Source organism: Pseudophryne corroboree, chromosome 5, assembly GCF_028390025.1.
Source record: "Pseudophryne corroboree isolate aPseCor3 chromosome 5, aPseCor3.hap2, whole genome shotgun sequence".
In the NCBI taxonomy this organism is placed as follows: Eukaryota; Metazoa; Chordata; class Amphibia; order Anura; family Myobatrachidae; genus Pseudophryne; species Pseudophryne corroboree.
Window position 1 is genome coordinate 168345928 of NC_086448.1, and position 22735 is coordinate 168368662.

The window sequence follows — 22735 nt, forward strand, 5'->3', positions numbered from 1 at the left end:
GCTATTCCCCATGGTCCTTACGGAGTCCCCAGCATGGTCCTTACGGAGTCCCCAGCATCCACTTAGGACGTTAGAGAAACGTGGTTTATGAATGAAATAGACTATATGGGGCTGACTTTTAAAAGACTGTATTAATGAGAATCTCCGCATTGGGAATAATCCAAATATATACTGTCGCGGTTTACAGTAGATTTTTTAAAATATTATGGACAGATAAAAACATTTATTGGTGTATACACAAATATATAAGATCCACCTCCCTGCGAAAGTATGAAGTGTTATTGTATTAGTGTATTGCTTTTAAATTATGTGCTAACTATATAGCAATTTGTCTGGTCATTATTTTATTTTTTTATTAATTATGTAAATTGAGTAGCTGGAGTTATTTTAATTTTTTCCATGCTGCTTCTTAAACAGCACAGGGAGAAATCCGTTCTCTTATTAATGAATGTTATTGTATGTCACATTCACAACTCTATGTGGCTATTTGTATTGTGTACTTCATATTATTATTACTTGTCTGAGCTGGTATAAACAGTGAAATCACTCTGCCTCCTCTGAATCCTCCTCAGCTCAGTGTGTCTGTGCAAGGGCAGAAGTTATCTACTGCCCTCTCGTGCTGTCACTTCCTGGTCCTGATCACGAAGGGAACATAGACACAACCATTTGCTGTGTGAGTGACTGTGCTCTGATTGGCTCTCTGAGTCAGTGAGAGCCAACCAGAGCTAGCAGTGGGCCCTGTTGCCTAGCAGCAGCCTAGAGAGGGGAGGGGGTGAGGGGACTGAGCACTGCAGGCTCATAGCTCTGAAGCAGAGAGACAGAGACAGAGAGAGAGAGAGAGAGAGAGAAAGAGAGAGTTAGACAGCCTCCAACGAACCTAGGAAGTTTCCTTGTTACAAACACAACAGCCAGGGGAGTCATAGCTATTAGGAACTAGAAAAAAACAAGACACCACTGGAACCCCATCAAATTATTACCATTCGATGGTGACAAACATTGGAAGGGCACCATTAAATGATAAAAAACCACTACCATCGAAAGAAAACCATCCATGGTTCTGAAACATCGGTCATCGATGTCCATCCCTACTCCAGAGTCCAGACACCTTGTCGGTGGGGAGAGCCTGCTGCTGCAGCTGGTTGGCTGCAGTGTGCACGGCGTTGTGTGCCTACATAACTCTGCACATACTGTAACAGTGTATCCGGGGGATGTGTAAGGAATGATCACTGTAACGCGACAATACAAATAACATCATCCCCCCACCCAGCCAGTGCCCACTCTTCCACACCCTGTCATGTTGCTGCTCCACTCCCTGTCAGCGCCTGGCACGTCTGCCTGGGACTCCACGCAGCTCCCACCCGTGGGGACAGGTGTCAGTGAAGGCTGAGCTCTCTCTCCATCCACCTCGTGCGTGTTCTCTGTTTACCCCCACGTCACACTCAGGAGAGCTGAATCCCAATCAGGGGGCTCACTAGCCCTCCCATTCAAAAAAGAAAAAAAAAAATCCCAGAAAGGGAAGGAAGGAGGGGGAGGCAGCAGACACCCAATGCCCAGGCACAGGGATGTGAGATACACAGGGATTCTCCTAAACTCATCATCAAAGCAGTGAATGGACTGAGAGAGCGACACAGACACTCAGGCAACATGAAGGAGAAGCCGATGATCAAGACAGCTAAAATGCAGGGGAACGTGATGGTGAGTGGCTGCTGGGGCTGGCTAAGGGGGGCACAGGGCTGGCCCACTCCCCTCCTGTGGCCAACATCCCCCACCTGCAATAAGGAGGGGGCATATAGTGCCCAACAAGTTTTAGGCTGCTGCAGAGGTTCTGCTTCATGTTTTCATGTGTTATATTATGGTGGGCACCTCTTCCCTGTGGGCACCACCCTGGGCAGCTCCAGGCATGGCACCAGCTAGTGATAAGCATCAGTAGCAGCACATGTAATCATGATAGGTGGCAAGAAAGAAGGGATTATGGATTATGTCTGTGGAAAGGGATAGTGTAGTCTTCACCAGCGGTTTTAGATTTTGTTTATTGAATTACACAGGAATGATGCTGCTGCTGCCGCCCCGTAAGGGATTTTTTTTAGCCTGTGATGAACTGGTTAATTTTTTATTTTTTTTATTGCAACATACTGTCAGTGTTGTTATTAAAGTATTATAATGTGTTACTTATTGGAGAGAGAGAAAAATCTATATATAGGCATTCATGTATTGCTTGCTCTGGCAGAACTTTACAACTTGCACTTTCTTTTCCGGATTGGTAAAATATTGCTAATCACCTCCAGAAGCTCCCTGTAGGGCAATGCATTACCATGCTCACCCTGGCAAGCTCCTGCTAGGTTTCCCCGGAGACCTGTTCATCACATCAGACTGGTCTATCTCTTCTCATAAATGATGCAAAGAGTAATTGATTTATGTTCAAACAGCAGAGTATCTGCAATTTACTGCATATTTAGAATGGTCACTGGAGCCCATTGTACAATTTGCATAAGTTATGAACGATAGCGTAACCTGATTCCAGATGTAAGACAGTCTTCATTACAGAGCTTTGACTGGTGTCACTGGCCTTCAGCACACAAGGGGTTTCTGGATATGCAAGGAGTTTTAAAATACTTGTGCGTTCTGTGCATAGCTGTAGACTATATATTGTGTTTTCAAAATATAGTAACAATCGGTGTGGGCTGATGCCTTTCGACCATCAGATCTGTTGTATTGACCTGTTAATGTTTGTTAGCATGGGGGCTCAAGGTGGCCTACGGAATGGCATGCCTGAAATTAGAAATTTGCACTCTAGGGCAATTGTGAGATTTCAATATTTGGACCATGAATAAGAACAGAGGACAAAAGGACTGGTGCAGTATAGTGGGTTTCAAAAACCCTTTAGTGCTCTCTGTCTGACCTTTAGCTGCCAGTCTTATGTTTTTTACCTACGATAGATAGATAGATAGATAGATAGATAGATAGATAGATAGATAGATAGATAGATAGATAGATAGATAGATTATTTGTCAATCTCCAACTCCTTGTTTTGTAATTGTTTGTGCAAGAAACATTTATTTATTTATTTATTTATTTATTCATTCATGTATTCTGTTAATGTAAAATAAACTTTCATATTTGGTATAAATACACATTTTTTGTTTTCTATATAATGTTTAAATGATCCTGTTACGTTCGAAATGAAAATAAATTCAGTAAGTATGATACACTCCGTGATGCCGTTACTTAAAAGTTTTCATACTTGGTTTTTGTGTGCTTTTCAGGATTGTATTTGGTCATGCAAGCAGTAGGTTTTATTTTGAGACTGTCATGATAAAAACGGATCTGGGAGTGCAATGGTTAAGAGAAAACACTTTTTCAGTGCATTTGTTACACAATAACTGGTTGGTAATTAAATATTAAAACTAAAAACAATCCTTTAAAAGAAATATTTTGCCAGTTCAGGAGTTTTTATCCTGCAGGTCAGGTCAGCACAAATGGGTGCATATTGCAGGTCCTATAAACCTATTTTTGTAAAATGTTTTTGTGCTATAAATAAACCATTTTTTTTAAAGTATTAATTTGTACAAAAATCCAGTTTGTAAGTAGTTAATTTAGAAAACAATAATGCAATTTAAATGATTTGCTACTTTTAGATTACTTCATTTACTTGTACACACCCCTGCTGTTTTTACAAAATGCATTGCTTAATTTTGTCTTGCTCCATGTTATCCCTTTCAGCCATGTTTTTATATCATTGGTAGAACTGAGTAATTTTGCTTCCTTGGTTTATGAAACAAAACTACTACCAAAATACAACCGTACTCATGTGAACAGCACCACAGATCTATTGTAACTCTGAGCCCCGAAAATAACCAACTCGCCTGATTATCTAAATACATGACTGAAAACCATGGCGGTACAGTAAGTCAGAATTATAAAGTCACATACTTAGTAAAAATGCATGCGGTAAAGTACATGACAGTAAATTAGATAATCCGAAGGCGGAGACCCTCTTTATTTGTATCCTATAGGAGATGGGCATCCTTTTAACTTGTCGTCCAAACTAATAGTAATTAAATACATTGAGTGGAAGCTGACTCTAGTACCACATGGGTCCCAGGCCAATGAAGCTGGGAATACCAGTGTTATCATTGAGCCTGCGTAATATAAAAGAGCTCTATTGTTGTAGAACATCAAGTGGCTATTGGAAAATATCACTATAAATTGCATCATATCAGTGCGACATATAGTAGTAGTGTTTTGTAGCCATTCGTGAAAACGTACCTGTCTGGTGACGTCCTCTGATAAATGCCTCCACCGCGATTCCTCAAAGACAGACATATCAGGAGTCTGCTTCACACTGCGCATGTGTCGGCTTTGCCTTGCTTTCCAGCGTCCGCCCACGTTACAGGGTGTCTGCCGCACACAAGGGGTGGAGTGATGGAGGAGCAGGAGTAGAGAACTTCACTGCCCCTCTCCACCCAATGAGGTACCAAAATGAACTCAAGAAGCAAAACAGAAACATGACGTTTCTGTTCTTATCTGAATAGCTTCTATGGGGAATCAATATATCTGAGGCACACCTGCACAACCAGCAATCGTGGCAATGGTTGGAGCGATTTCCCTGTGCCCCAGACCATAGCATATTGCACTGTACACATTACACAATGTAATGAACCACGGAACAACATCACCCACTGCACCAGGCTGCACACAATATCTTCTGATTGGCTGTGCAGCATGGCTAACCATAAGATGTTACATGCGACCCACCGCAGCATGCAATCGAGCATACGCATTAAACACATGCCAGCATGTCCTGCCACAAATTTTCTATTTGGGAGTGCTGCAACTTTGGCAGAGCATACTGGGATGTGTAGTTCCTCAACAGCTATAGGGCTGCGAGTTTGACACCCCTGCATTAGACGATATGCATGATTGGTCATTCTGATACAGCAAATTGTGCCGATTTTGCTCTAATTAATGTGTACCCGGCATTCTTCATGGTATACCCCTTCTTGAATATGTGTAAGCAGTGAAAAGCCATGTTTTCTGATGTGTTTGGTGAAAGAGAGCTTTTCACCGCACCATGAACACACCTCATCCTGTGTAGCCCACCATGACTAGTATTCCCAGCAGTCGTTTCATGAGTACTGCTGAATAATACTGAGCCTTACTCTCAGATGTCATCTCAATTTCAGAATCCCTATATGCATTGAGTTCTGTACTTTTTAGTTGGAAGAATACATCAAAATCAGTATTCAACAGTATCTGAACTAACTTCTGTACCACCAGCTAAGAAGTCCATAGGGATGGATATACAGAATAAGATGTGATTTGTATTGACACATACATTTACTTAGAGGTAGCACTGTATCTTTAAGCAATATATTCAGCATCTGTCATCTCACTTTGGAGGGCTGATTTCCCTTTGGAATTCAATTCTGTACTCTCATCGAAGCGTACTACTTCATGGCTTCAGTCTTATATATTATTTTTTTGTTCATCTTGAAAATGTTTTGGCTTGAAACTCATTTCAAGAATATACTCTATCTCGCTATTTGAGCATTCATACCTGAGGGATTCATTAGGTTACTCAAGTTATTTTATGTTTTTTGGTTTTTTTTTTGTAGAACTAAAGTTATTTGTCCTCTAGCTCTAGTACTGGAAAAGAGCCATTTTTTAAAGTCACCTGGGTGCAGAAACTGTGCCTGTAAAGTGAAGGAGCACATTCCATTTATTATCAGAGAACATCACAAAAGGGAATATAATACTTAGGTTCCCAGGCTGGAAGCTTTGTTTCTCATGTGGCAACTTAGACTAAAGCTTTACCATCCATTTCTAACTTGTAAATGCATCTCATTTGTATTGTATATGATATTCACTATTGCAGAGATTTATCAAGCCTTCTAAAGAGAACAAGCGGTGGTATTGTCTGCGGCAACCAATCACATACCAGCCATCATTTTCCAGAATGTAGTAGATACATAAAAGCTGGAATCAGATTGTTGCTATAGACAACACCTGCACTTTTCCATTTTAGAAGGCTTGATAAATCTCCCCCTGTCTGTAATGTTTTCATGAAAGCTTAGAAGTACCTGTCACTAAAGAAAGTGGAGCAGACATCTGGTATATAACAGTTCACTAGGCACCATTGACATGACATTCTGCCTCATGCCACCTTTTAATACAATATGTTGTATACTCAGTTCACAGTTATTTGTATCTAATGCTGGGTACACACTATGCAATGTGTGTAACCAGCGACATTGCGCGTGGCGGGGACCCAGTGGCGGGGCAGGCATACACACTTGCCGATACCTCCAGTGATGAACGATGGCGCGCGGGGGGGGGGGGATGGGTGCGGAGACCAGCACAGTATCATCAATGACATCACCATATTGAACTGCATGTATGGAGGACAGGAGATGTCATTGACGACCCTCGGGAGCGCTCATCGTTCATCGCATAGAGCAAACACACTGGACGATATTACAAATGATATCGCCCAGAGGTGTGAAAATGAGCGATATCATTTAAAATATCACCTGGTGCATGGGTCTTCAACCTGCAGCATACTTGCCTACCTGACCCTCTCCATGAGGGAGAAAATGCTCTGTTCCTGGACTTTCCTGGTAATGTATGATTGCCATCACCTGTGGTGAGCTAGTTCATTGATGAGAAAGGTGTTTCACCACAGGTGATGGCAATCATACATTACCAGGAAAGTCCAGGAACAGAGCATTTTCTCCCTCATGGAGAGGGTCAGGTAGGCAAGTATGACCTGTAGTCCTCCAGCTGCTGTGGAACTACATATTCCAGCATGCCCTGCCACAGTTTTGCTATTAAGGCATTTTAAACTAAGACAGGGCATGCTGGATGTGTAGTTCCACAGCAGCTGGAGGGCCACAGGTTGAAGAACCATGACCTAGTGTGCACCCAGATTAAGACCATACATTTAGCCCACTACAATTATTTTCCTAATAATCATAATTCCTGTATAAAAACTTTTTTTTTTCCACTTGTAAAGTCATTGGATCTTTATACTGTGTGATGTCAGTTTATTTGCAGAATCTCCAGACATTAGCCTAAGACAGAACATAGATCACACATGTATTACACCAGGCATTCCCAACCACAGTCCTCAAGGCACACCAACAGTGCAGGTTTTAGTGATATCCAGGCTGCAGCACAGATGGTTAAATCAAAATAACTGAGCTACTAATTAAGTCACCTGTGCTGAAGCCTGGATATCACTAAAACCTGCACTGTTAAGGGGGGTACTCACGGAGCGATCGCTGCTTAAAATCTAAGCAATCTGACTAGATTGCTTAGATTTTAAGCATGATCGCTCCGTGTGTACCCCCTACAGCGATAGGGCTGCACATCGCTGGTGCTAGATTGGCCTGCATGCAGGCCAATCTAGCAGGTCGCTCATTTCACCCACTGGGTGAAATGAGCGGCCCCCCCGTCTCCCCTCACACGCTCAGCACACATTGCGCTGTGCTGAGCAGCGGGAGAGATGTGTGCTGAGCGGTTCGCTCAGCACACATCTCTCCAACATCAGCCAGTGAGTACTGGCCTTTAGTGTGCCTTGAGGACCATGGTTGGGAATGCCTGTATTACACTGTTTGGTAAGTGCTGTACCACATACCTGGTTTTGTGATCTATTTGTAATGCCAATTTCTCTGACGTCCTAGTGGATGCTGGGAACTCCGTAAGGACCATGGGGAATAGCGGGCTCCGAAGGAGGCTGGGCACTCTAGAAAGATTTATGACTACCTGGTGTGCACTGGCTCCTCCTACTATGACCCTCCTCCAAGCCTCAGTTAGATTTTGTGCCCGGCCGAGGTTGGATGCACACTAGGGGCTCTCCTGAGCCTTTAGAAAGAAAGATATAAATTAGGTTTTTTATTTTCAGTGAGACCTGCTGGCAACAGGCTCACTGCAGCGAGGGACTAAGGGGAGAAGAAGCGAAACTGCCTGCTTGCAGCCAGCTTGGGCTTCTTAGGCTACTGGACACCATTAGCTCCAGAGGGATCGACCGCAGGCCCAGTCCTTGGTGTTCGGTCCCGGAGCCGCGCCGCCGTCCCCCTTACAGAGCCAGAAGCAAGAAGGTGGCCCGGAAAATCGGCGGCTGAAGACTTCTGTCTACTCCAAGGTAGCGCACAGCACTGCAGCTGTGCGCCATTGCTCCTCACACACACTTCACACTCCGGTCACTGAGGGTGCAGGGCGCTGGGGGGGGGGGGGGCGCCCTGAGAAGCAATAATAACACCTTGGCTGGCAAAAATACCACAATATATAGCCCCAGAGGCTATATATGTGGAAAATACCCCTGCCAGAATATAGGAAAAAGCGGGAGAATAGTCAGCGGAAAAGGGGCGGAGCTATCTCCTGCAGCACACTGGCGCCATTTTTCCCTCACAGCTCCGCTGGAAGGAAGCTCCCTGGCTCTCCCCTGCAGTCTACACTTCAGAAAAGGGTAAAAAAGAGAGGGGGGGCACTAAATTTAGGCGCAGTATACAATTATAGAGAAAGCAGCTATAGGGGACATAACTCAGTTAGTCCCTGCATTATATAGCGCTCTGGTGTGTGCTGGCATACTCTCACTCTGTCCCCCCAAAGGGCTTTTGTGGGTCCTGTCCTCTGTTGGAGCATTCCCTGTGTGTGTGCGGTGTGTCGGTACGGCTGTGTCGACATGTTTGATGAGGATAATGAGGTGGAGACGGAGCAGATGCCTTTAGAAGGGATGTCACCCCCTGCGGGGCAGACACCTGAGTGGTTGAGCTTATGGAAAGAAATGAGTGCACGTATAGACTCCTTACATAAGAAATTTGACGACATGCCAAATGTGGGACAGCCGACTTCTCAGCTCGTGCCTGTCCAGGCGTCGCACAGGTCATCAGGGGCTCTAAAACGCCCGCTACCTCAGACCGCAGACCCAGATGTCGACACTGATACTGACACCAGTGTCGATGACGATGAGTCTAACCTGATGCCCACTAAGGCCATTCACTGCATGATTGAGGCAATGAAAGAGGTGTTACACATTTCTGATATAAATACAGGTACCACTAAAAAGGGTATTATGTTTGGGGAGAAAAAACTACCCGTAGTTTTTCCCCCATCAGATGAATTAAATGAAGTGTGTGAAGAAGCGTGGGCTTTCCCTGATAAAAAATTGGTAATTCCTAAGAAGGTACTAATGGCGTTCCCTTTCCCGCCAGAGGATAGGTCACGTTGGGAAACACCTCCTAAGGTGGATAAAGCGCTCACACGTTTGTCTAAAAAGGTGGCACTACCATCTCCGGATACGGCCGCCCTCAAGGAACCTGCTGATAGAAAGCAGGAGGCGATCCTGAAGTCTGTATATACACACTCAGGCATTATACTTAGGCCAGCTATTGCGTCAGCTTGGATGTGCAGTGCGGCCGCTGCGTGGTCAGATAAACTGTCAGAAAATATTGACACATTAGACAGGGACACGATCCTGCTAACCATAGACCATATCAAAGACTCAGTCTTATATATGAGAGATGCACAGAGGGAAATCTGCCGACTGGCATCTAAAGTAAGTGCATTGTCCATTTCTGCTAGGAGAAGCTTATGGACTCGCCAGTGGACAGGAGATGCAGATTCTAAAAGGCACATGGAAGTGTTGCCATATAAGGGTGAGGAATTATTTGGGGATGGTCTCTCGGACCTCGTTTCCACAGCAACGTCTGGGAAGTCAGCATTTTTACCCCATGTCCCCTCACAGCCTAAGAAGGCGCCGTTTTATCAGGTTCAGTCCTTTCGGACCCAGAAAAACAGGCGTGGAAAAGGCGGGTCTTTTCTGTCCAGAGGCAGAGGTAGGGAAAAAAGGCTGCAACAAATAGCAGGTTCCCAGGACCAAAAGTCCTTCCCCGCTTCTTCTTCCAAGTCCGCCGCATGACGGTGGGGCTCCACAGGCGGAGCCAGGTACGGTGGGGGGCCGCCTCAAGAATTTCAGCGATCAGTGGGCTCGCTCACAGGTGGATCCCTGGATCCTTCAAATAGTATCTCAGGGGTACTAACTGGAATTCGAGGCGTCTCCACCCCATCGGTTCCTCAAATCTGCCTTGCCGATTGCTCCCTCAGACAGGGAGGCGGTGCTAGCGGATATTCACAAGCTGTATTCCCAGCAGGTGATAATCAAGGTACCCCTACTTCAACAAGGCCGGGGTTACTATTCCACATTATTTGTGGTACCGAAACCGGACGGTTCGGTGAGACCCATTTTAAATTTGAAATCCTTGAACACATACATAAAAAAATTCAAGTTCAAGATGGAATCGCTCAGGGCGGTTATTGCAAGCCTGGACGAGGGGGATTACATGGTATCCCTGGACATCAAGGATGCTTACTTGCATGTCCCCATTTACCATCCTCACCAGGAGTACCTCAGATTTGTGGTACAGGATTGCCATTACCAATTCCAGACGCTGCCGTTTGGACTGTCCACGGCACCGAGGGTATTTACCAAGGTTATGGCGGAAATTATGATACTCCTTCGAAAAAAGGGAGTTTTAATTATCCTGTACTTGGACGATCTCCTAATAAAAGCGAGGTCCAAGGAACAGTTGGCCCTCATTCCGAGTTGTTCGATCGGTAAAAATCTTCGCATCGCAGCGATTTTCCGCTTAATGCGCATGCGCAATGTTCGCACTGCGACTGCGCCAAGTAAATTTGCTATGCACTTAGGAATTTTACTCACGGCTTTTTCATCGTTCTGGCGATCGTAATGTGATTGACAGGAAATGGGTGTTACTGGGCGGAAACAGGTCGTTTTATGGGCGTGTGGGAAAAAACGCTACCGTTTCCAGAAAAAACGCAGGAGTGGCCGGAGAAACGGAGGAGTGTCTGGGCGAACGCTGGGTGTGTTTGTGACGTCAAACCAGGAACGACAAGCAGTGAAATGATCGCAGATGCCGAGTAAGTCTGGAGCTACTCAGAAACTGCTACGAGGTGTGTAATCGCAATATTGCGAATACATCGTTCGCAATTTTAAGATGCTAAGATTCACTCCCAGTAGGCGGCGGCTTAGCATGAGCAAATCTGCTAAAATCCGCTTGCGAGCGAACAACTCGGAATGACCTCCAGTTGTTGGTGGGAGTAGCACTATCTCAGGAGGTGCTGCACCAGCACGGCTGGATTCTGAATATCCCAAAGTCACAGCTGGTTCCGACGACACGGCTACTGTTCCTGGGTATGATTCTGGATACAGTCCAGAAAAAAGTGTTTCTCCCGGAGGAGAAAGCCAGGGAGTTGTCATCTCTAGTCAGAGACCTCCTGAAACCAAAACAGGTATCAGTGCATCGCTGCCCGCGGGTCCTGGGAAAGATGGTGGCTTCTTACGAAGCAATTCCCTTCGGCAGGTTCCATGCCAGAATCTTTCAGTGGGACCTGTTGGACCAGTGGTCCGGATCGCATCTTCAGATGCATCGCTTAATAACCCTGTCTCCAAGAACCAGGGTGTCTCTACTGTGGTGGCTGCAGAGTGCCCATCTTCTAGAGGGCCGCAGGTTCGGCATACAGGACTGGGTCCTGGTGACCACGGATGCCAGCCTTCGAGGCTGGGGGGCAGTCACAAAGGGAAGAAACTTCCAAGGACTATGGTCGAGTCAGGAGACTTCCCTTCACATAAATATTCTTTAACTAAGGGCCATCTACAATGCCCTAAGTCAAGCAAAATCCCTGCTCCTACACCAGCTGGTGCTGATCCAGTCAGACAACATCACGGCAGTCGCCCATGTAAATCGACAGGGCGGCACAAGAAGCAGGATGGCGATGGCAGAAGCCACAAGAATTCTCCGTTGGGCGGAGACTCATGTACTAGCACTGTCAGCAGTGTTCATTCCGGGAGTGGACAACTGGGAAGCAGACTTCCTCAGCAGACACGACCTCCACCCGGGAGAGTGGGGACTTCATCCAGAAGTCTTCCAGATGCTGGTAAACCGTTGGGAAAAACCACAGGTGGACATGATGGCGTCCCGCCTCAACAAAAAGTTAAAAAGATATTGCGCCAGGTCAAGGGACCCTCAGGCGATAGCTGTGGACGCTCTAGTGACACCGTGGGTGTACCAGTCGGTTTATGTGTTCCCTCCTCTGCCTCTCATACCAAAGGTATTGAGAATAATAAGAAAGCGAGGAGTAAACACAATTCTCGTGGTTCCGGATTGGCCAAGACGAGCGTGGTACCCGGAACTTCAAGAGATGCTCTCAGAGGACCCGTGGCCTCTACCGCTCAGACAGGACCTGCTACAGCAGGGGCCCTGTCTGTTCCAAGACTTACCGCGGCTGCGTTTGACGGCATGGCGGTTGAACACCGGATCCTGAAGGAAAAGGGTATTCCGGAAGAAGTCATTCCTACGCTTATTAAGGCCAGGAAAGACGTTACAGCAAAGCATTATCACCGCATATGGCGGAAATATGTTGCATGATGCGAGGCAAAAAAGGCCCCAACAGAGGAATTTCAGCTGGGTCGATTTCTGCATTTCCTGCAAGCAGGAGTGAATATGGGCCTAAAGCTAGGCTCCATTAAAGTACAGATCTCGGCTCTGTCGATTTTCTTTCAAAAAGAACTAGCTTCAGTACCTGAAGTTCAGACATTTGTGAAAGGAGTGCTGCATATTCAGCCCCCGTTTGTGCCCCCTGTGGCACCTTGGGATCTCAACGTGGTGTTGAGTTTCTTAAAATCACATTGGTTTGAGCCACTTAAAACCGTGGATCTAAAATATCTCACGTGGAAAGTGGTCATGTTATTGGCCTTGGCTTCAGCCAGGCGAGTGTCAGAATTGGCGGCTTTATCATGTAAAAGCCCTTATCTGATTTTCCATATGGATAGGGCAGAATTGAGGACTCGTCCCCAGTTTCTTCCTAAGGTGGTATCAGCTTTTCACTTAAACCAACCTATCGTGGTGCCTGCGGCTACTAGGGACTTGGAGGACTCCAAGTTACTGGACGTAGTCAGGGCCTTGAAAATTTATGTTTCCAGGACGGCTGGAGTCAGGAAAACTGACTCGCTATTTATCCTGTATGCACCCAACAAGCTGGGTGCTCCTGCTTCTAAGCAGACTATTGCACGCTGGATTTGTAGCACAATTCAGCAGGCGCATTCTGCGGCTGGACTGCCGCATCCTAAATCAGTAAAAGCCCATTCCACAAGGAAGGTGGGCTCATCTTGGGCGGCTGCCCGAGGGGTCTCGGCTTTACAACTTTGCCGAGCTGCTACTTGGTCAGGGGCAAACACGTTTGCAAAATTCTACAAATTTGATACCCTGGCTGAGGAGGACCTGGAGTTCTCTCATTCGGTGCTGCAGAGTCATCCGCACTCTCCCGCCCGTTTGGGAGCTTTGGTATAATCCCCATGGTCCTTACAGAGTTCCCAGCATCCACTAGGACGTCAGAGAAAATAAGATTTTACTCACCGGTAAATCTATTTCTCGTAGTCCGTAGTGGATGCTGGGCGCCCGTCCCAAGTGCGGATTGTCTGCAATACTTGTACATAGTTACTGTTAACTAAAGGGTTATTGTTGAGCCATCTGTTGAGAGGCTCAGTTGTTTTCATACTGTTAAACTGGGTATTGTATCACGAGTTGTACAGTGTGATTGGTGTGGCTGGTAAGAGTCTTACCCGGGATTCAAAATCCTTCCTTATTATGTCAGCTCGTCCGGGCACAGTGTCCTAACTGAGGCTTGGAGGAGGGTCATAGTGGGAGGAGCCAGTGCACACCAGGTAGTCATAAATCTTTCTAGAGTGCCCAGCCTCCTTCGGAGCCCGCTATTCCCCATGGTCCTTACGGAGTTCCCAGCATCCACTACGGACTACGAGAAATAGATTTACCGGTGAGTAAAATCTTATTGTTACCTTCAATCATGCAATGTGCACACAAACCTCAGGTAACTAAACTCTACCATAAAATTTAATAGAAGGTGTTATTACTCAGTCATTCAGGGAATATAAGTAAATTCCGGACAGAAATGCTCATCAAAAATGAGATTAATCAAGAAAAGCCTCATTACATTTTCTTACACAATTAATCGCATGCAATTTAATTGCAGAGAGTGAAGGTCACATGTGCAGCCTTCACATTGTAACTAATGAGTTTTATATAAGCAGCGGTGAAATTAGGCCCTGGTATAGGGTGGTATGCCATGCTGCCTACTTCTCCTACTCCTTCATTCCATATCGCCACTTCTAGTTTATGTATATAAAGCAAAATACCATTGGTCTCTTTACCATGGACAATCTTAGGATGGTAAATGTTTTCATAGTTTAGTGTTTGTTTTGTCTAAATTAATTCTATTGATTATATTGTGTGCTATGTTCTATGCTGATGTAATCCTGATAACTATGCAAAGGCTGAAAAACTCTGGTACTGCATAATGAAGAATGTACGTACTAGAAATAGATAACAAAGGTTCCCAATTATGTGCCTCTGTTTCTTAGGGCAGTGGTTCCCAAACTGGGTTCCATGACACCCTGGGGTGTCTTGAGAACCTGCAGGGATGCCTTGGTTATACTGTCTTAGGGGGTAAATTATAAGTTATAATTCTAGTCAAATGATGAAATTACTATTGGCATTTCTCATAAACTAAAACTCTCATTAGATCAAATAATGCTTACTTTTTTGGTATGTGGATGATTAACAGTCAATGGTGTAGGCAAAGGGAATAGACAATATATATATTTACTAAGCAACACATACTGTAATAGTCAATTAGTTTAAATCATTTTGGTTCATGGTAGACTAATGACAGTAAATGTCTGATTACTACTGTATGAGTTACTATACCATGGAAGTTCACACCCATGTTAGTAAATATCATGCAGTATTTTACCCTAGTGTGGGCTGTTGACTTCATGGTGTGAGCTATGCACTTTCAGCTTATAAGCGATACATGTATACTTGCTGCAGCAAAATGACACCAGTAACTAGTGCTAAAGGTGCAGGCATAGAGGCGTGTAGCCTGTGTTGTCCTGCTGATTGGACTGGATTCTGTCCACTGCAACACAATGCAACTAAAAGCAACTATAAAAGGGGATCTTAGATTGCTATGGTGTTAATAAGGGCCTTTTACGCTGCCACTCAGGGTGGCATACAGAGTGAATGCTACATAGTGCATAGACAGAATTATTATTGCTACAGCTTTGCTCCACCAAGCTGTCACCCTGAGTTGCCTCAACCGGCCATGTGAATAGACCTTGTGATCACCATAAAGTTCTATGATCCATTTTTAAAGTTCCATTACAGCTGCATTCTGTTCGGTCTAATGTGCGTTAGAGGGAATGCAGCTCCCAGGGAGAGCGACGATGTGGACTGAATGGTTTTGTGCATGTACCCTAAGGCAGCAAAGCACACTTTCTTCCATGATCTGGAGATTTTGCTTGAGGTGCACTGAACAGCTACAGTAGTTTATACATTCAGGCCTATAGGAGAACATGTAATACGGTAAGACATGGAATCATCATGGGTACTTTTGTCTATCCATTCTTTGTCATGTGTTTGTGCTGTTACACTGTGAATGTAGGACCTTATTCAGTAAGGATTGTAAATTCTGCTAAACAGCAGAATTTACAATCCTTTTGCACGCATGCTGGGGGCTGCCCATCGCAGGCCAAGGCCGCGCAGCATGCAAACTCCCGCTCAGCGATGCCATCACGCTGAAATTTGATATTGAGCTGCAATTTTAGTGTGACCGCTGAAATTGTGGAAGCTTCCTGCCAGTGCAGCCCGGCTGCGACAGCAGTAGGCCCGCCACCATTTTTATCACAGCGCAGCAGCTGTGTGTGACGACTCGCAGCCGTCCCTGATAATGCTCCCGCCATGCCCCCGTTCATGCCACTATGCCTCCGATTCCCCGCCGTCGCCTCCCGCAGTGCTCCATCTCCATCTTGGAAATGGAGCGTTGCCGACCCACGAACATTAAATGCATGTGCATGCGTCAGGACCTGCGCATGTGCCAGCGGGTCAAACATAAATATTGCGTTTGGATTGCGATTTGCGATCCAACCTGAATTAGCCCCATAATGTGCAAAAGCTTCTATCTCATGCTTCTATCTCACATGCAGGGGCGCCAGAATGCGTTGTTGTTGGGGTGGGGGGCATATATAAAAACAAATTTTGCACTCCCCCCATGATTATCCACCCCCACCTCACGTGGGGAGCACCGCAGAGAATCTGATTTAAAACTCTGGCGCCGCAGCGTGCTGCCCCGTGTTCTCCTGTCCTAGTCGGCTCTCAGATGCATCACTGGGAGGAGGCGTGGCCATGCTGAGCCTGCTGGGACATCCCTGCCTCCTCCCAGTAATGCCACTGTGAAGAGCCGGCTGGACAGGAAACGGGGCAGAACGCTGCGGCGCCAGAGTTTTGAAGTCACAGTTTCCGCGGTGATCTGGAGGGTAAGCGCTCCCCCTCCCCACGCCTGCGCCTCTGTCATGTTTGGGGGGGCATGCTGCCCCCTTACCCCCTCCCCCCCCCCCTCCCTTCCGACGCCTATGCTCACATGGATAATGCGGAATGCTGACTCCTGAGACTAGTTTCTCTATAAGGCCCACCCATAACAATCAGTGTCACAGAGACAGAGATACTGTATATAGAGGCTCTTAAATAGCCTTTTAAAATTACTGTAAATACTTCTTTGTTAATCTGTATGCATCACAAGCAGGAGAGATTTTATAACTCAACCGCTGTTTTGATCAACACTGAAAAAAATAAATTGCAACAAACGTTCAAATAAATGTCTCATCAATAGAATCCATTTATAATCAAAGGTCCATAAAATCCTCTGTTTTATCAAGCAAAGCTGCATTTTCCCCTTTTCTTATTTTGTATCATTATGTTCCAATTTCCCTGGTCTGTAAAACACTTGATAATGATAAATTGTCCTTTCATTTGTTACTTTCTCTAGAGTTGCAAGATTCGGTCTAAAAGTGTTAGTTAACTTGAAGGGCCACTAAGCCTAAACTACAGATAATAAGAAGCTTTAATGAACACTTACAGTACAAGTACATAGTCTATGCAGATGTTTGAGAATATCTGATATGCACACAGCAATTGTGATGGGTAGTTTGGTAGTTTCAGATTGGTATGGAAGCAAAGCATCAAACGTTCCAATGCCAGCCAGGCGGGTAGAACATCCTGTTGCAGTATGCGGGCCATCGTTCAACTAACATGATTTGGAATGAGCTGTGTTAGAAAACTGTAGCCAATTTGCATCTAAAATGGGTGATAGCAGGAATAAAATACAGGTTGAGTTCCTCATACCCGAAATGCTTGGAACCAGAACTATATTGGATTTCTGATTTTTCCGTATTTTTTAATTATTGCATACCATAATGAGTCCCAAGTCTAATCACAGAGTACATTTATGCTTAATATACAGTATACACACTTTATACACAAAGTGGGAGATGTACTAAGCCAAGATCCAGCCAATCAGCTCCTGTCATGTTGCAGGCAGGGGCTTGAAGAATGACAGTTAGGAGATGATTGGTTGGTACTTTTTCTCTCCTCACTTTATCACTCTCCAAGGCTTAGTACCGTACACCTGCCCCATAGCCTGAAAGTCATTTGATACAGTATTTTTAATAATTTCGTGGATGGATCAAGTTTGAGTACATTGAACAATCAGAAAACAAAGGTGTCACTAATTCTGCATATTGGATTATTCTGTATTTTTAACATCTCAAGTTGTGCCTTGCTATGGAAACTTTACATATATATATATATATATATATATACAGATGAACAGAGAGACAGCGGCACTCCGGGATTTAGAAAGACAGTAGTACTTATATTGTGCAAAAATAATCACATAAGGCCAACGTTTCGGGGCCCGTAGCCCCTTTGTCAAGGCATGAATGAAGATAGAAGAAACCTGCTTACCTTAAGAAGCCCGTGAACACCCAACGCCGTTCCTGAAGCTCTTTAGAAAAATGTTGTCATCAGTAAGAGCATTCTGGAACCTCCCAACAGCACCAGCATTTATTTTTTCTTGCTGCTGGGTGCGGGGTTGAGGGAGGAACACAGCGGGGGGGGAGCCCGAGATCCGAGTTCCGAGATCTGCTCTAAAATACGTTCAGTGCCTCTTTATATAACTGTTTTTCATGTGAATGTATATCGTATTAACAAAAGATCAGGTGTCAAAGGATAGATCTATGAAATAAAAGTAAATTAAAAAAACAGGCAGCACTTGGATCTTAAAGTTAAGACAGCTCAGGGTAAATAGAATTCCTTGTTTAAAGTCACAAGCATATTATTGCACACGGTGATATATGCTGGCCTGTGGTGCAGTATGAATGTTCTCTGGATATATTTCAAACATACACTTAATTAGTTAAATCAGTTTATACTGTAGTCATTCTAGCGCATTCATCTCCTTAGTGGTGTAAAATCAGAAAGCCAATCCCACACACTGGGCTCTCAATTAGTATATTGTATTTGTGGAAGCCTCCACTGCCTGAACTAAGGTGACTTACTATTATATAAAATGCTGATTGCAGTGAAGATATTTTATAGAAGTGTTTGCCTGTTATCAGTTTTTCATGCAAACTAGCTAAATTAATTCCAGTCACTTGTATGATGACTTCATCAATCTCAAGTCCAGGGAACTAAGCCTCAGATCACTCACATATATTGGATGCAGTAAATATGATGGAGAAATCTAGAATCTCACGGCTGTTACTGTATCACACTGCACCACCGATACTGTGCCTGTTTGTCAATACCCCTGAGTGTTAATTAGATCATCGGAAGTTCAGGATATAGCACTGAAATACACCTTCCAGATGTCTTTCTATGGTAAAACACTGGTTTCTTCAGAAAATTACACAAAACATTAAACTATAATCTTAACCTAAATAATAATTGTAACATGTCCTTCTTGCATTGGTAATGGGAGCAATTCAAACTTAGGGGGATATTAAATTGACCCCGCTAAATTTTGTGTGAAACACAGTATTATCGTGATTTTTATTTCATTATACCCCATTTTTTCTACATAAAAATGTTCCCATTTTCTCATGAAAACACATAGGATCCTGGATAAGTTTCGGACCTATGCGTTTGCGCAATAAAATGGGGCTGATAAGGATGGTTATTGGGGATTCTTTTTCGATTGCATCAGGCATGCGGGGGGAAAAATCCCATGTGACTGCCAGCATCAGGCACAATTGAATACCCCCTTAACACTGCTCCAATCCTGCTTCTAACGGAAAAGAACTGTGCGGTCTATTTACTACGTCTTGGATGGAGATGAAGACCACCCAATCGGCTTCTAACTGCCATGTCACATGCTGGGTTTGAAAAATGGCAGTTAGGAGCCGATTGGCTGGTACTTTATCTCCGTCCACTATATGGGGACATGTACTAAGCAGTGATAAAAGTGGAGAAGTGAGCCTGTGGAGAATTTGCCCATGGCAACCAATCAGCTGCTCTATATATTTTTATAGTGCGCAAATGGTAAATGTTACTTCAATGTAGATTGGTTGCTATGGACAACTTTTCCACTGGCTCACTTTTCCACTTTTATCACTGATTAGTACAAGGCTTAGTAAATAGACCTCTGTGTCTCTGAATCTCCCATTCTCTAGGTTGACAATGAGGGATTAAGATAAGTGGTTTTGAACGCTAGCAGGTTGAGATGCCTAGAACAGTGGCTATCCTTGGCATCGGATCCCTACCGATCAGCTTCTTAGAGGGGATATATAACGTTGCTCTGTGATTACATGTAAGGAGGAATTGTCCTTTAGTCTTATAATTCTTGTGCATCTAAGAGTTTCTGCTTATAAAAGCAAACCTATTACCTGTACTTAGATTTTTGTATTTACAATCACCCCGAGAAGGGGTAACTGAGATAAATGCTTTGGAGTCCAGAATTTTCTGACTTCACTTTAGTAATAGTAGTGTTTTCTCATTTATACAGTAGCACCATTCTGTTAATGGGACTAAAAGAATCAGGATTGGTCATTATGGTTTTGGCCATTTGTTTACAGAAATTAAAATGAATAGTTTGGCTGTTTATTGTGCAAGGTTTACAATCAGTAACATACTGTGAGTATAGTCATTTTATATGGGGTTTGTGCTTTTTCTCTTACTGTTATTGTGGTGTCAGCTTTAAAACAACAATTAGTCTATTCTGATTTTTGGATTTATAGAAACAGGAACTCTTTAGTCTGTATTAATGCAATTAAAAGTGTTTAGGGAACCCCAGGCAAAGTTTACTATGAAAATGAATCCCCACTCAGCTAGCAGAATAGTATCTTGTCCAATGCCCAGTAAACCTTGCGGTTTTGGAAAAAAGACTGCCCTTGTCACCAGTTCCATGATGCCTCAGAGCAGACACTACATAGCATACCTCCCATTTGTCCTGATTTTCACAAAACAGTCCCATTTTTTTGGGACTGTCCCGCTGTCCCACCAGCGGGCCGCAATGTCCCGCAGTTTGTGTGTGTGGGGGGGGAAGGAAGGTGGGTGGGGAGGCACCTCTCAGTCACTGGTCTGACTAGCAGAGCAGCGGTGAATAGACGCTGTGCGCACGTGCATTGCGTCTATTCATGGGAGACAGAGGGACTGGGGGCATGCCAGCAGCTCACAGAGCGCTGGGGATGCCCCCACAGTGATGGAAAATAGGGGCGTGGCTCGCAAACATGATACTCCAATGAAGCCATGCCCCCTTTTTTATAGGCCACTCCAGGAAGTCCTTCCTTACCATCTCCCAATGTTGGGAGGTATGACATAGTTTGTATGTAAACGTCAGCAAATGAGAGCGTCAATATGGCTTATGTAAATAGCTGCACTGACAAACTCTATCTGCAACAGTTGACAGTGAAACTTCAGACTGTAAGCCCTGGTGCATTATGGGACTCCTGGGACCAGTAATGTTGATTTTCTCAAAAAGCATAGGGATCCAATAGCTGCTGTGTCATCTTGCCGACATTATGGGAATAGATTTCTGCTCTGGGGAACTGGATTCCCATATATTGAGTGCCTGTTATGTTTCAGTGTAAGAAAATAAACATTTCTAGGCAGGTAAATATGAGATATCTAACAACCTAACAAGGCAGAGCCTGCAAAAGTGTAAAATGACACCTTTAGAGTCGAATGTAAAGATGCAACCTTTGCATAAAGGCAAAAACACATCTACATACTTGAGTTTTTACATCCTTTTCAGTTGGATGCATCCTAATATAAGTATTGTAGGTGGATCTGAAGCAAAGGTACACAGCACATCATCTTCAACATGGAAACTTCCATCAGAACAAATAAGCCTAATTTAAGCAGATGTGGAACCCAGAAAGCATAGCTAATGGGCATGATTGGGCATTGTGGATACACCCTTACCGTACCACACTACAAGCAAACAAGGCCATTCCGCCTCTCCAGGAGCAACGTGGCGCAAGTGTAAGGTAAGTATGTTATTCAGGGAGCTTTGTAATGACACAAACACACACACATATATACAATTGATGTTCTTATAGCGTCTGATTGAATGGAATGTCTAAAATCTTTTTCTCCCCTCTATTCATATCTAGGAGGTCTTATTAATTACTCGACAACTTCTGCAAATATAACGTATAATCTACAGATCTTACGTTTTCTTTAACAAGAATCATAAATTAGTAATAAGCATTTAATAAAACTCATCATCTGCAGTCTTCATCTTATAAGCATTTCTGAAGGTCTCATGCCCACAGTGAGCAATAAATCAATAAGGAACGTTATGTTGCAATCATCATAATTCATCACAATTCTCTTATCTCTTAAGGTGTCTTCTACAATTATTAATCAAAGCAGTGATTCAATTCTGAAAATGATGTCATTTTATTCAAATGATTAAAGGAACTGAGTGACACATTGATAATTTCCATCTTTTCTGTAGGGTGTCTGGCATTTCATAGGGGTCATTCAAAATACTTCTATTCAAGGGTAGATGAATATAGTAATAGTATAGGCTAAAACGTGTAAAGATTTTCTAAAAAATTTTTTTTAAAAAGATGAAAGGATTTCATTGTACTTGAAGTGTTAGTGACATATTTGATGCAAAAAGTTCTGTGATCAGTGCTTTGGGATTTTTCCAGCAGCAATAACATAAATATTACTAGTAATTTAACCAGTCCATATGCTGATTTTCTTATTTAACTTCTGGGTCATTTTTAATTTTGAATGATAACTTGATCCCTTTTAGTTATCTTTTGCAAGTTACAGAAAATATAATAAGAAAGAACTACATTTTTAATGCTCATACAGTACCTTCGGTTGATTCCATTTGCACCAATCAGTCCTTGCCACTGCTACTTTTGCAGATCCTAGTCCCGGCACATGACTTGTTTGTATTTATTTTATTGTTTTTATTTTTATAGTTCCCTTCCTCCTGATTTCTTGCTTTTTTCCCAGAATTCTTTTTGTCTTCTTATTGCCATTTTTCATAGTGGAAGTATATCATAAATAATCTTCAACATTTGCAAGTATTGTCAGGGACACTTTGGTATCATGTGAACAGGGACAACACAATCCCTCGGAGCACACTAGGTGGAGCCCTCACCTGTTCTTTGAAGTAGCAGCCCCTCCCCCACCCACGTAGAAGTGGTGCCACACTATTCCTAACTGTTCCTAACTAGCAGGTGTCAGGGTGGGGTGTCATCCTTGGCTCCTCAGATTGGGAGTATGGTGCTTAGCTGTGACATTATATCCAAGCACTCATTCCCAGCTTGTAGGAACTATAATAA

The 22735-nt window shown here is 43.9% G+C and overlaps 1 protein-coding gene across 1 annotated transcript in view; it reads left to right on the forward strand.

Annotated features, from left to right (window-relative positions):
* The first annotated feature begins 844 nt into the window (after window positions 1–844).
* Window positions 845–22735, forward strand: part of DPP6 (dipeptidyl peptidase like 6) — a 1916598-nt gene continuing 1894707 nt past the window's right edge. The window contains exon 1 of the mRNA XM_063921873.1: window positions 845–1695. Coding sequence (XP_063777943.1) covers window positions 1645–1695 — 51 coding nt within the window. The 5' untranslated portion in view covers window positions 845–1644. The remainder of the gene's footprint in view (window positions 1696–22735) is intronic.